This window comes from Stegastes partitus, unplaced genomic scaffold (genome assembly GCF_000690725.1).
Source record: "Stegastes partitus isolate 25-593 unplaced genomic scaffold, Stegastes_partitus-1.0.2 Scaffold1265, whole genome shotgun sequence".
NCBI classification, from domain to species: Eukaryota; Metazoa; Chordata; class Actinopteri; family Pomacentridae; genus Stegastes; species Stegastes partitus.
Genome location: NW_007578996.1, coordinates 118,156 through 133,363, shown reverse-complemented (window position 1 = coordinate 133,363; position 15,208 = coordinate 118,156). Strand labels below are relative to the sequence as shown.

The following is a 15,208-nucleotide window of genomic DNA, read 5'->3' as shown; positions in this document are numbered from 1 at the left end:
TCACGTGACGAGTTAAACGCCTCCTTTTATGTGAACGCGCACAGAGTCTGAAGCAGGAAGTCTGAGTTCACAACGAAAATTGGAAACCACCTCCATGATACCCCTGATCTCTGACTGGGGTTTTAGTTTTTGTTGAGCTGACTGACACAAAGAAAGCCTGGCTATGTCAAACTGGCTTCGTAGTGTACCCCTCTGGTCTGGTATCTCTGCTGAGATCAGACTAAAGACTCCTGTCAGATAAAATCCTCCTGGAGACACTGAGGATGTAAACAGGACGCTAACAGATTGGGATGCCCTCAGAAAGTCTGAGTCACTGAGTCTAAAAATGTTTCCTTTAACATCCGACTGATAAGATTTAAACTGCGAGAATCAGGCGAGCTTTAAAGTTCACTTCTTGTTTTTTTTCTTTCAACTTACTTTACCAACTACAACAAAGAAGTACAACAGAAAACTGTAAAAACTTTTGTGCAGAGCAAAGGAGTTCGTGGAGTTTTAATCCTCCAACATTAAAAAAAAAACAACAACAAAAACTAAAACAGTATGTTAAACAAAAAACTAAACTTTGACGAGAAGAACAGTTCAGTCTGCAGCTACTCTCGTTGTAAATTTCAATAAAGTAGAAAGAAAACTAAATGGTGTGAGAATAATGTTTTCACTTTTCTACACAAAGCAAGTAATTCCTAACTATACTAACACAAAAAACACCCTGTATAAATCTGGTAGGAAAAGGACCCAAAAAAAACCCAAAAAAAGAATGGTGGAATACTGTAACATTTAAAAACTATGTAAATGGTAAAACACATAAAGGCACGTGTCTGTAAAATAACTGAATCTTTATCTAAATCAGATAAAGTAGCTGAACTGTATCATTTTACGGTCACAGTGTGACAAAAAATAAATAAATCTGTTTATAAAAATACAGATTTTTGATGTGGACATTGACATTTTTAGTCTTTTTTTCAACTTGTAAATTAATACTCATTTGTGATTTTACTTGTCTGTTAACTCAAACACTAAACGTTTGCTGTTTTACATAATTTTTCTTTTACATGAGAGCAGATATCTGCAAATACTTCTATTTTGCTTATTTAGATACTGTGAAAAATTGTGGAAACGTACTGATTGTCACTGATCAAAGACTGTAAAAGAACAAATTACTATTCGTAAAGACACCGATTTTTTGATGTGGACACAGTTTTCAGTCGTGACCGTTTTTTTGTTTTTGTTTTTTACAGTCCACATACACAGCGCCGTCCATAATTATTGGCACCCCTGGTTAAGATGTGTTAAAAGCCTTAAAATAAATTCTTTTTTATTGCAGAAGCATACTCTCACACTGAAAATTGTAGAAAAATGCAACCTTTAACTCAACTCAAATGAATTGTTGGCAAAAGAGGGTTGTACAAAGTATTAACATCAAGGGTGCTAATAATTGTGGCACACATGATTTGATGTAAAAGAATTATTTTTTAATGTGGGATTTTTTTCACACTGAATAAATGCACTTGAATTAAAGGTTGAATTTTCCTCTTTTTTTTTTCATTGTGGTCCTATATTATTTAGGAAAAAAACTCAATTTCCTAGAAGCTAAAGAACACATCTTAACCAGGGGTGCCAATAATTATGGAGGCCGCTGTAAATTAACACTTTGGTTCTGTGATTTTATTTGTTACATGTAATTTCACAAACCAGGGAACATCTGTAAAATAACAGTAAATAGTTTGTTTTTTTTAATTACAGTTAAAACAGTTAAAGAAACATAGATTTTATGTAGTGTATGATTTTTCAAATTTACTTCCTCAGTTTTTTTTTTTTTTATTGTTTTTTATTTTTTGGCTTTTTGCCTTTATTTTAGCGCAGTAGAGATAGACAGGAAAGGGGGGGGAGAAGAATGGGGAGACCTGCAGCAACGGGTCATGAGCAGGAGTCGAATTCACGACCGAGGATCTATAGCCCCTGTTTACGGGTCGCCCGCTCAATTAGGTGAGCTACAGGGGCGCCCCTCCTCAGGTTTTTAGGTTTTGTTTTTTTTTTTATCTCGAATGCAACAAATTCTCTGTCAACGTGTAAATGAATATTTTTTTCTGTGATTTTACTCTATTATCTGTAATTTAATAGTAAAATAACAGGTTAAAAAATGGACCATTGTTTCAGCCCTTAATACATTGAAGTGTTCTTTTAAAAAGCAGCAAATATATGTAAAATGGAGCATTTTTTGCTTATTTAAATTCAGTAAAAATGGTGTCATTTTCCAGTCACACGTCATCAGGAATATATTACTCTTTGTAAGGATACAGATTTTTGATGTGGACATTATTTACATTTTTGTTCTGTTTTGTTGTTGTATTTCTGCTCATACCAAGCAGCCTGGTGCTCATCCTCAGGATTATTGGATTATTTTTGCAGCAAGTGAGCAGGAGGTGAACTGATTGGACTTTTTCTGATCTATGTTTTTCTGGTTTTTCAGGGATTGACGGGAGCCGACGGAGGCCGAGGAGAGAGAGGAAACCCCGGAAACCCAGTAAAACACTTCTATCCTCATCAATATCCAATAATCACTGTCTCTGTGTCAATATGATGAGTTAATGATGTGAAAATGTAACATGGGTGTTTTTAAAACACATTTAAAAAATAAGTAACCTTATCTGTACTATTGCCAGAATTTCATTAGCAAGTTAGCATGTGTTGTTAACAAATACTTCCATTTTTTTAAGGATGAAATTGAATATACTTTAAAAATCATTTTTTTACAATTTTACTAAAGAACTTTAAGTAATTACATTACTTTTAACCTATAATTCAGAACGAATAAAAATGAGTGAATGAATATTTAATTTCAGTATGTTTTATTCATTAGTGCTGCTAGTTTCTATAACCATTTCTTTAAATTAAAGAAAAAAAAAGTCTAGGCTGCATTAACTCCCTAAACGTTCAGAGAGACACTGTGTAATGTGTTGTAAACAACTATAATTAGCTCTTTATTTGCTGTTAGTATTTGAACTTCTTGTTGCTCTTCAGTTTATTTTGTTGGTCTGGCTGGTCAGAAGTTCTTTAAAGTGTTTGTGTAGTTCAGTGGAATTCGCCTTCAGCCATTTTACAGCCGCCAGACGAAGCCCCCACATGACCACGATGTCGCCTTGATGCTCTGGGCTGTTGACCTCCGACCTCTGAGCGTTTGATTGACAGGCTGAACTGTTGTCCTCAGGGTATCCCAGGTATCCGAGGGGAGGCGGGGCTCAAAGGACAGCGAGGCCTGAGAGGAGATCCGGTGAGTTTACCGCTTCCAACAGAACAAACATCAGTCTCACAGGACTGCAGTTAAACTCCTCCTGCTTCTATACTACTACTTCTTAATCTTCTTGTCTTCTTCCTACTTTTGCTAATTGTACTTCCTGTTCTACTAACTCTCCTTCTTCATCTTTTACTATCACTAATTCTCCTTCTTTCCAACTTCTAATTCTACCCCTTCTACTGATTCTGGGGTTTTTTTTCTGCTCCTTTTTTCTAATTCTACTTCTTCTTCCTTCCACTAACTTCTTCTTGCGCCTGTTTTCTTGTGCTAGTTTTACATCTACCAATGCTTTTTCTGCTTCCTCTTCTTCCTCACTCTTCTTTTTCTTCTTCTGCTAATTCTAGTCCTTCCTCCTCTCACTAGTTCTTCCTTCTTTTCCCGCTTTCCTCTGCTTCTTTTTGTCTTTTTCTTCTTGTAATGTTTGTACTTATTCACCTTCTTTGTCTTCTACTAGTTTTAAATCTTGTTTTTACTCGTCTTCAACTTCAGTCCCCTTCTTCATCTTCAGTCTCCTTTTACTTCTTCAACTTCTTTGTTTATCCTCTTCGTCCTCACCCTTTTTCTTATTCTATCTCTCTTGCTTTTTTCTTTTTTTTTCTTTCTTTCTTTTGTTTATTCGTTTTTTTCTTCATTCTCCTCCTTGTTGTCCTCACAAACCCCCTGAACACTCCTGCATCCACTGCACTCTCCTCCCCTTCTTTCAGTTTTCACATTGTGCCAGTGAACATGGTCATATTTGGTATCACAGCATTGAGGATGTTCTTGTCTTTGCAAAAACAGAAACTATTTATTTTCATTTCCTAAATATTTTGCACCAAAGCAGCCTAAACACACATTCTCAAAACTCGCAGTTAAGTCAGATCTTGCAGTGTTTTGATGACAAAATTTGCAGGATTGCTTCAAGTATATACATTTATATTTTAGTTGGACCAAAATCTTTAATTTTTGCTCACTTTTAAGGCTCACGTTTCTGTTTCTGTGACACTTGATAAGAAACCATTGAGAGTTTCCTTGGTTGCATTCTTGTGGACAGCCATCATGGTGTTGTTTTAGGTGTTTTTGCTGCAAGATAGGAATAGGAGTGGAAGGTGTTGCAACGAGGATATAAGGATTAAAAATAAGAAAAAAGGAAGAAATGAAACATGCACGTACAAAAGTTCTAACAAAGCTGCTGGTTTAAAGAGGTGTTGGCTCTGTCGAACTATTTGCATTTGAGATCAAACCATCACTCCTGCAGCAACAGAAACTAGATCTAAAGTTCAAACTTGGGATCGATCAATGATTGGCCTGTTCGATTGGCCCTTATTTGGCTTTTTTTCACCCCCAATTATTGGTAAATTATTGGCGGTCTCAGAAATGTCTCTTCGACAGAAAAATTGAACAAGAAAACACAAGCCACTGCCACAAACCAGGAAATTAGCTTCTCTCACAGTTGGCAAAGGCTAGCGGCTAAGTTCCAAGACAAACTTATCAATCTCATTCAATCCCAGATAAACAGAGGAAAGCGTCCTAATTTAATCACTTGTATTTCTATTTTGCATATTTAGTTATAGTGACCCTTATTAATGATGTTGTCAATCACAGGTTCCTGCTATCAGATGCTGTGAAAACATTATAGTTATTGTATTTCAGGTCTATATAAGGATATCGGCCCAAAACAAACAAAAAAAGAAACAAATCTAAAAACAAAAAAACTACGTCGATGGATCTCTAGTTCAGACGGTCACCAGAGTTGGATCAGCAGATCTACGGTTTGAGAGAAAAGTCCTGCAAGTTTCAGCCAAAACGTTTACTTGAAAACAGTCCTGAGAGAAAATCAAACCTCTTGTTGGCGAAGCTGAACCCAACAAATCGCTCATTGGGCTCGTTCTGTAATCTCACTGAGACAAACACAGCTGGACCACAGCTGGAGGCCGCTCCGGGTTCATCTTTGTGCTCTGTCCCACAGGGAGAGCCGGGTGCTGATAACAACTCGCCCGGAGCCAAAGGAGACTCTGGAAACGCAGGTTTACCGGTAAGACACAAACGTTCACATCACACCAGGTGGTCAAAGTGCTGTTAGTTTGTTCTGTAGACAGTTTTCCTGAACGTTTATTCGAGCAGCTAAATGCTTGACGTCCTTGAGCCTCACAGAAGATGAAATAGTTTGGCTGCACACATAATGTCCATATTTATATATTATTTCCATATTGTATATCATAATCATGTTTAGTCTGATTTTCCCTTATGGTTTTCCTCTCTTACTGTGTTTTCTGTCCTGTTTTATATGATCTCTGCTGCGTGAATGACTCTATAGCTTTGTTTTAATAAGTGAAAATATTTACAGGTTCATAAAGAACACGGAACAAACACAAAGGGCATTATATTCCTAAATGATCTGTCAGGAAGAGGCAGTGCATAATAAAAGATTAAAACTAGATCTGTATGACATTAGATATACACATAAGTTAGTATAAGTAAACCAACATGGTGAAAATAGACAGAACACATTAAAGGTATCCATAAATGAGATAAACCTTCATGAATCCAACCAGCTTCTTCTCTTGGAGGTGGAGATGCAGCAGAGCATGAATTTGATTGTTTGGACTGTTTGGATCCTTTTCGGGAACTGGTTTGTGTGCTTGGGTGGGGTCTCAATGGGAAACTGTGGGGAAGTTCTGTGTTTGGAAATAATTTGGGAGTAATTTATCTAATTTACAGGGCACATTATCCATTTCAAAATCACATTGCAGCTCACAAAAAGCAGCTTTGGATCAAAATCTGTGATTGCAGCAACTCTTGGGAGATTTTCTTCACCAGAAGACTGCTTGAAAGTCAAAATATTAACAGGAATATTTCCAGAAACATGGTCTCATTTTATGTTGAGGTTTGGGATCATTACACTGTTTAAAAAAAAAAAAAAAAAGTCAGGGTGCTGATGTGTTTGAATCCACAGGGTTTACCTGGACCGGACGGGCGCCCAGGTGAGAGCGGAATAGTTGGAAACCCGGTGAGATTTTATTTTTTTCTTTTCTGCCTCTGTGTTTTGCTTTTCTGCTTATTTTCGTGTTTTCTGCTTCTGTTGCATCTTTACTGCCTCTATTTTTGTCATTGCTGCTTATAAATATCTGTTGGCTTCTGTTTTCATCTTTTGTGCTTCTGTTTGCATCTTTTTTGTTTCTTTTTGTCTTTTTTGCTTCTACTTTTCTTTCCTGTCTCAGTTTTCATGTTTACTGCTCTTATTCTTGTCTTAAAACACATTTCTGAGCTCTCAGGTCTATTTATCAATTTAATTTAAATAGTTTGGCAACAGTTTACAAAAAGTTTTTTCTATTGTTTATTTTATTTTTAAGTTCTTGTCAAAAAAGCAAAATTATATTAGCTATAATGCAATGCTGAAAAGCATTAACAACTTGGTGAATACTGTATTTAACTAGATATTTTATTAATTTATCCCTTTCAGTTGAATGATTGTTGCTTAGCCATCTATTTCATGTGCTTTCTAGTGCTTTTTTTTTTTTTTGCTGTTGCTTTGGGCCCAACAGATTAGACTTTTCCGCTTTTTCGCTGCCTAGTTTTCTTCCATCATGTGGTGCTGTTTTATTTTTTAACCCAAATTTCAGATTTTTTTTTCATATCATGAAATTCATTTTTCATATTAAATCTAGTCTTTTTTGTTTTGTTTTGTTCTTCTTGGGAACTGCAGAAGTTTCCTCTTTTCTGCCTGAGATTCTGCCAAAAAGCCTGTAAAATAATCAATTACTGACACGTTATGTTTATCTGCTGCTCAGGGTCAAGATGGAAGAAGAGGGTCTCCGGGTGTGAAGGTAGGAGAGCAGATCAAACAACACCCAGAGCTACTTTAAACACCAGTAAACACCCAGTTAAACTGTGTGTTTGTGTGCAGGGTGCAGCTGGAGAGCCTGGAGCTGCAGGACTGCAGGGCATCCCAGGTGCTTCAGGTCCACAGGTGAGTTGTCAGGGCAGGTGAGGTCACACAGGTAAAGGAACAGGACAGCTTGTAGGAAAAAAAAACCCTTACTGGCTGAGAAACGGTGAATGTAGCAGCAGGAAGCTAGCTGTGCATTTTGAAATATTGCATCAGAGAAGGCTGATGGAATTGAAACATCTCATCTCTGCAGGGTACCAGAGGGGTCAGAGGTCAGCCTGGACCCAGAGGAATCCCCGGCCTTCCTGGACCTCAGGTCAGCTCATCATCTGTTTCATAAAGAGGATCAGAAAAGTCATAGAGAACAGAAGTTACAGTTTCACCCATAACAGCAACATGAACAGAAGGTTTATAGAAGAGGATTTAATGAAAGTTAAGTCATGATTAAATAAACAAGAAATAAAAATAATCACAGTTTTCTAATTTAAACAAAAAAAAAATCACTCAAAGACTCTTTAATTATATAAAATTCACTGTGAGAAAAACACAAAAAACAAGTCATGCTCATTGATTGTATGTACATACTTACTTAAATTGTATTTTGTCACAAAGAGTTGTTGCACAACAAATAAAAGTCCAAATCCACAACTCGTCCTGTGAGTCTCAGGAGACTCTCGTGTCACTATATCTTCATCATCATGAAGCCTTCACCAGGGCGGGACATGTTGGCTAATTGTGCGGTTGTCACATGTAACGCCTTAATTACTGCGAGTCTGACAGGCGACGTCGCTGCTGCTTTCGCACAACATCTGGAGCTCATCTGTCTGCATCAGGAGGCCAACTAAGCAGATGTTCCCTCTCAGTCAGTGTTATTTAGTGGAACTAGTTTGGAGATGAAACTCCTAAAACACCTGAAGAAAATGGCATGATGATGTTAGATTTTATTGTGCGAGTTTGTTGTGATTGTAGCTCCGAGCTGCAATCCACTGATCTTTATTTATCTGTGAACTACTGTCGGTGGATTCTTTCCAAAGCGAGGAAATGAAATGTGTTACCAGCAGTGTAAAGTATTAAAGGCTGCATGGTTCATTACCAAATCATCACAGAGCAAAAATAATATCCAGTTGAATTCATTCCTGTCAGAGCAACAGAGATAGAACAAGAAGTTAAAGGAGATCAAATAGGATAACCCTTTATTATTCTGAAAGCGGTGAAATGTACCAAAACATATATGGAACATCTGCACAAAAATAAGTAGGATATATGGATGTGGAAAATACTATTGCGCAGAATTATTCTATGTAAGATAATTTCCAATTGATCCCACAGCACAGAAATTGGCAGTGTCACAGCAGCAAAGACAATGGTGTAGAAATCAGTAAAATAAATCCAATTAAATGAGAAATATGCATAAGAACTGTTATTATTGTACAGATTCTTCTATATGTAGAAAATCTATACGAGGTGTGTCAGAAAAGTTCCAGGACTGGTGTCACAAATATATTATTCAAACCCAAACTACAAGTTTTCCCTTCAGACGATCAACCAGCACATATACCAAGAGATCCTGCAGCATTTGCTTCGTTCAGTGTGCGAGAAGAGGTGAGAGTTGTGGCAGGACAAGTCGTGGCTGCTTCACCATGACATCACGCCTGCTCACAATGCCCTGAGCATCCGACAGTTCCTGGCTGAGAAGAACATTGCTGTGCTGAAGCGACCTCCCTACTCACCCAACCTTGCTCTGTGGGATTTTTTTCCTCTTCCCCAAACTCAAGGGGGTCATCAAGGGGATCTGTTTTGAAGACGAGGACAACATCAAGATGGCTGTGACAACGGAGCTGTGGAGGACTCTGGAAGAATCCTTCCAGGAGTGCATGGCGGCGTGAAGGCAGAGAAGGCTGGGGAAGTGTGTTCGACTCCAGGGGGATTACTTCAAAGGGGAAAACCTGTAGTTTGTAGTTTGGATTTGAAATATATCTTTTGTGACACCAGTCCTAGAACTTTTCTGACACACCTCGTATATTGCACAGATTCCTCTAAATGTGGACAATGTTGACAGAACATGAACTACACGCTCCAAACTGGTTCATTTCATGTGAGAAGATATTTTGCTGTAGAACAAAGTGAACAAACATGTTCTGGTTCTGCTTCATGTCCAGTAACTAGACCACACACTGGTTTCTCAGAGTCCATCTGTGGTAGTTACATTTACTGCTTCTGTTTGTTATCACTGCATTTCTGCTTCAGCGCTCAAAAACGAAACACAACTGTGTTAGTAATTATAACCTCACAGCACAAGGCCAGTAAAAACACACAGGTTCTATTATCAGCCGTTAAATTCCCTGATTTCATAGTGCAGAGCTGCTGCCTTTACAGCTCAAACTTCAGTTTTTAGCAAAAACAGAAGAGTTTTAAAAGCACCTAAGTTACCTACTGACATATACCATTGTCTGCTGTTTAACTGGAATAAAAATTTTGTTAATTTCACTTTATTTTTGTCCCAAAAAAATCACTTGTCTAAGTCCAAGTATAATTTAAGGGTTGAGATTTTTGATTGCTTACAAACTATTTACACGTCTGTTTTTATATAATCTTTGTCTCTTCAGAGCGACGTTATAAAACTCTGCTGCTCAATAAAAGTCACTGAGGAGCTGCTGCTCACAGATTTATTAACGATGCGTGTCTCCAATACAAAATGTCCAGTTTGCAGATCAACAAGATCAGATCTCGGATTTTTCCAGTTCAGCAATGATGTTCATGCATCGTCCACATGTGACGAATATTTAGAACTTGTTAGGAAAAGTAGACTCATTTCTTTGTTAAGCAGCACTTTAGCTCCACATCTGGTGTTTTAAATGTGTTGTATAAATAATACACTTGAGTAAGCAACTTAAAAAGTGATGTGTTCATGCAGCATTTCTGCTGCAAACAAGCAGCTGAGGAGAGTTCTTATCAGTCTGCTGCTCTTAGCTGTAAACATAAATTGAAAGTAGCTCCTTCATTCACCGTGTTACGATGACATTTTCAAATTACTCTTGGTGATGCATTCAAGGACATTCGAATAGCAGAATAATTTGCTGCTCTGATTCTGTTTTTGTTTTCCTGCAGGGTGGACCAGGCTCAGTCGGAGGCCCCGGAGCAGCAGGACGCCGAGGTGGTAATGGACAGAAGGTGTGACGATATGTCTTCATTTATGATGCAGGAAACATGTCACAGTCTGACATCAGATTAGTTTATAAAAAACGATTAGATCAGACTGGATTAAACAAGATGTATTGTACTTGTGTTCAGAAAATCTGCAAAATACTGTAAAGAAGGGGATGAATCTTTATGTAGTCACTTATTTTACACTTTAACTAATTGACATTATTTTGTGGAAATCTATTTTTTGTTACATTTTTGTCAAAATGCTACATTAATTTGACAATGATTCAATTTTGAAAAGCAATAAAAAAGAAAAATTTCAAAGTGACACAAATTGATGATAAAGTGGCAGAAAGCAGCCACAAAGAGACTGAATCGGACCACAAAAAGACACACAATGATGAAAAAGTGATGCAAAATGACACACATGACAAACTGACCACAGAGTCAAAGCAAGCACATAGTAACACAAATTGATTGCAAAGAGATGCAAAAGAACTACAAAGATACTCAAAACTGCTGCAGAGACCCAGAATGACCAAAGACATTCAGATTTATTATTTATTATTTCTATCTCAACATTTTCTTGCACATTATATTTATTATACTCCATTTCTAATTCATTTTTGATGCAGTTTTCGCTTTGTTAATCTTATTCACTTAAAAAAATAACTAAAAGAACCAATAATAGTGCTGCCAATAGTTAACATGCTGGATCGATTAGTAGCACCAGTTTAATGATGCCCTTTGTGACTGGAGAGATGTTCAGAGTTGTCACTTCTCCAATATTCTATTGATGAGACAACTGATCGATCAGTTGGTCCAATGTCTGGTCATGTTTTGATTTCTGATTTTCACTGTATTGTCATGTTTGATACAGAGATTAAAACTAGCTGTTGTTGTTGTTGAAGGGCCAACCAGGAGACCCCGGGGATAAAGGAGTTCCAGGACCACTGGGACCCAGAGGAATGCCGGTACGGCCCTGTTTGTGTACACTGTGTGATATAAGGAGTGTATCCACTCTCGGTGACTGTCTGTCTGTTTCAGGGTGAAGATGGCAGAGACGGTTATGGGCCTGCAGGACGTAAAGGTGTAAAGGTAGACAGATTGTGTTCAGATCGCAGGCAGTCGCATCACAGATCACATTTTTACAGCAATTTCTGCTCAACCAGAGATTTTTAAAGTGTAAAATATGGATGTTTATGAAGTTATTTGTAAAATTTTAGTTTAAGAAATTAAATGCTTTCTGAGAGTTTTTTTTTTTTTTTTTAATTTATTAATTTTTTTTTACATAGTTGCCCGTCGACCTGCTTGTCGCTCAGGTTTGTTTGAACATTAAAATTTGAGGTTGTTTGAACAACAGTATTTTAGGAACTATTAAAGATAAAAGCCTGAAATTTTCAATGTTGTTTCTCATCTTGGTATTGATGTAGAATCCATAATATTGGACAAGCAGATCAAATAATCTCTGATTATGGGTGAGTTGAAATACGAAAACAACACTGAGGCTGTCACAAAAAATGCCATGTTTGAGCTCATGTTAACAAAAAAAGAAAAAACGATAATGATGAAGTCAGTTAGGGATATTTTCTGATCCACATTTGGCTTCATGTCACTATAATACAAAACTAAACATGTAGAATTTTGGAAGTCCAGAATTCTGTTCTACTTGGATCAGACTATCTGCCAATAATCATTTTTGTGATACAACTTGTCATAACTGCTCAATCATGATGAAAGTTCAATGAAAATAACTTATTTTCCCCCATTTTTGTGATCAAGTATTTCATATCAGAAAATATCACTAGTTGAGAGATTATTTAATCTGCTTGTCCAATATTACAAATTCTAAATCAATCATAAGTCATTACTGTGTAAATGTTTTGGGTTTTGTTTTGCTTTTATCTTTAATAGTTCATGAGATATTGTTGTTTAATCATCCTCAAAATTCAATGCATGAAAAAACCTACTGAAAGTGGGTCAATGGGCAACTTTTTAAGAAATTTATCTCTCAAAGTATTTAATATATCAGGATATCATTTTAAATATCCAGAGTTTATGATTAAAAAATGTTTCAAGCATAAGCAGAATTGAATTGAATAGAATTGAATTGAATAAGAGATGGTTGAGCAGAAGGTCTGATGATGTGAGATAAAAATTTAATGAAAACAGTACGTTTAGTTTTATGCTAATGATGATTTCTTCTGCAGGGAGATCCCGGTTTCCCTGGTTACCCTGGTCTGCTGGTAAGTCCAGTCATTTCCACCGACAGCTTCACTTTCATATTAAACAAAACACTGCAGACAAATCTGTCCCAGTTTGGAAGATTTCAGCAGTTTAGTCTCCAAACATCACAGTAAGATGGAGGTTAACGTCCTGTCAGGCTGCTGGAAAATTCTGTTGGAAGTATTATATGTAACAGCACAATTCCTTAATAATACAGAGGGAAAGAAAGAAAAGAAATAACAGCCAGGAAAGTAGCCATTACACTCAGCTCCTTGAAGATACAATGAAATTTCATCTAAAATTATTTTATGTAGACTTGTCAAATCTGGACTAGAGCCTAAACACACAGTCTCTGATTTGTGAAGCTTTTACTCTGTTTGTGAGCAAAACAAACTATTTCTCACACACACACACACACACACACACACACACACACACACACACACACACATATTTATATATTTATATATATATAGAGAGAGAGAGAGTGTTCAGGATTTGGAAAAGGAAAATTTTAAGTCAGTGTGGACAGTTTTGTGTCCTTTCAAACAAGATGTCTGTTAGAATCGTCATGTTTCATACATTTTGGACTTTTTTTGAAGTCATTTTGGATGATTTTTCATTTTGTACAAGTTTTTAGTCTTTATGAACAAATTTTGAGTAATTCTGAACCATTTTTGAGTCAGGTTGGACAGGCTTTTGTCATTTTGGAGCATTTTTTAAATCACTAAGCAAATATTCAGTTATTTTGGACAATTTTTGAGTCACTTAAAATATTTTTTTAGTCACTTCAAACAATTTTTTTATGTCATTTTGAGTAATTCTGAACTATTTTTAAGTCAATTTGGATAGGGTTTTTGACAAGTTCAGCTCCTTAAAGATGATGACATTTTAAGAGTGTTAACATTGCAGGTTAAATGTGTGTTCTTTAGTGTGTGTATACAGTACAGTGGCCCTGAAAGCTCAACACACTACAGAGTCACAAAACACAATAAATTAAGAAAAAGCATCTTAAACAGTTTGACAACACAGATGCAACTTACAGAGAAAGGTGCAGCAAACGCAGAAAACCACCAATATAGTTTGAAAATGAGCTGAAAGTCTTCTGTTTTGTTTGGTGTGATTTATGTTTCTCTGCTCATATCGGCTGTTATGCTGTGATTGTGGTTTCAGCTCTGACACTCAGGTTCAGACTAACCCTTTTAAAACACCTCACAAATGTCCAGTTTCAGTTATTAAACATAATTTCCTGAAACATTTGCTTGCTCTCTATTAAACATGAGGAAACTGTGTGTTTGTTAAGGATTATTTTCCACACTCAGAGCTCGAGCTAGTAGCTCAAAAAAAACACAATAACTCAAGAATCAAAATGCCTTCAAGTAAAGTTTTCATTTTACACACTGGAGACAATCGTTTTACTAGTTTAACAGCAAAAGCTTCATGTGAATTCACAGCTGAACCCTCATAAGGACACGAGATTCAGGTGTTTGAATTCAGATGTGTTCTGTGTACAAGATTTATTCATGACAAGTTAATCTTAGTGGCGTTCGTCCAAATACTTTCGGAGGTCTGAGTTGAGGGACTGTAGAAACAGCATGTTTTTATTTTTTCACCTCATCATTTATGTGTTCAGGGAGCATGAAGAGCAGACGGATTGTTTCCCTCAGTGATCATGTTTGGTTCAGTTGACATCCAGAAGAAAAAAATTACCCCGAGGAAAGAAAATGCTGAAACAGTTGTGAATTCTCAGTTGCAAACTCTGCATTGTTGTCTTTGTCTTCAGGGTGAGGATGGTCTGCAGGGACCTAAAGGACTTCCAGGACGTAAAGGGAACCGAGGTCGAGGCGTGAGTGCTGACCTACTCAGATTTTATAATAATAATTTAAACAGTGTTTGTGCTTCAGATCTGTGATGTTTGTTTCTGGTCGCTGCAGGGAAACTCAGGCCGGTCGGGAGAATCAGGAATTTCTGGAGATCCAGGATATGCAGGACACAGGGTGAGTTAATTTAAAGACACAAAACCACCACACAGAGACAACACCACCATAAAGAGACACAAACTGACTGCAAATAGATACAAAACCACTAAGAGACACTAAATTGCTGCAGACACAGAATGACCACAAAACAAGACACAAAACAGCTCAAGTCAACTTTATTTATAAAGCACGGAAACACAACAAAAGTTGAAACAAAATGCTAAAAACAAAGTATAAAACAATTTTAAAACATCTTAAACGGAAAATACAGTAAAAGTATAATGATATGATCATTTAAAGGACAATAACAACAGTAAAAACAATTTTAAAAAAAAATAATGATATAAAAATAAAAATGAGTTAATAAGCACAAAATGACAAAAAGATGCACAAAACATCCTCAAAGAGGCATAAAACTTGGGCAAACACAAACAACACTACCCAAAAAAAAGATGCAAAAGGACTGCAAAGACACACAAAATGACCAGAGACACAGAACAATCACTAAAAAGATGCAAAACAGCTGCAAATACCATAAAACCACCATAAAGAAATGCAAAGAAACACAAAGTGACCACAACCACACACAAACTTACTACAAAAAGACACAAAATGTCCAAAAAGATACACTAAATTGCCACCAGGAGACACAAACTGCCCACAAAGAGACACAAAATCAAAGTAAAGAGATGCATAACA

The 15,208-nt window shown here is 36.7% G+C and overlaps 1 protein-coding gene across 3 annotated transcripts in view; it reads left to right on the top strand.

Annotated features, from left to right (window-relative positions):
* col6a4a (collagen, type VI, alpha 4a) overlaps window positions 1-15,208 on the top strand; it is a 93,568-nt gene that overhangs the window by 61,321 nt on the left and 17,039 nt on the right. For all 3 annotated transcript variants that reach the window (XM_008297971.1, XM_008297970.1, XM_008297969.1), the window contains 13 exons: window positions 2,468-2,521; window positions 3,206-3,268; window positions 5,241-5,306; window positions 6,228-6,281; window positions 7,063-7,098; window positions 7,179-7,241; window positions 7,414-7,476; window positions 10,269-10,331; window positions 11,216-11,278; window positions 11,352-11,402; window positions 12,515-12,550; window positions 14,314-14,376; window positions 14,465-14,527. In XM_008297971.1, the coding sequence (XP_008296193.1) occupies window positions 2,468-2,521; window positions 3,206-3,268; window positions 5,241-5,306; window positions 6,228-6,281; window positions 7,063-7,098; window positions 7,179-7,241; window positions 7,414-7,476; window positions 10,269-10,331; window positions 11,216-11,278; window positions 11,352-11,402; window positions 12,515-12,550; window positions 14,314-14,376; window positions 14,465-14,527 (738 nt within the window). The remainder of the gene's footprint in view (window positions 1-2,467; window positions 2,522-3,205; window positions 3,269-5,240; window positions 5,307-6,227; window positions 6,282-7,062; window positions 7,099-7,178; window positions 7,242-7,413; window positions 7,477-10,268; window positions 10,332-11,215; window positions 11,279-11,351; window positions 11,403-12,514; window positions 12,551-14,313; window positions 14,377-14,464; window positions 14,528-15,208) is intronic.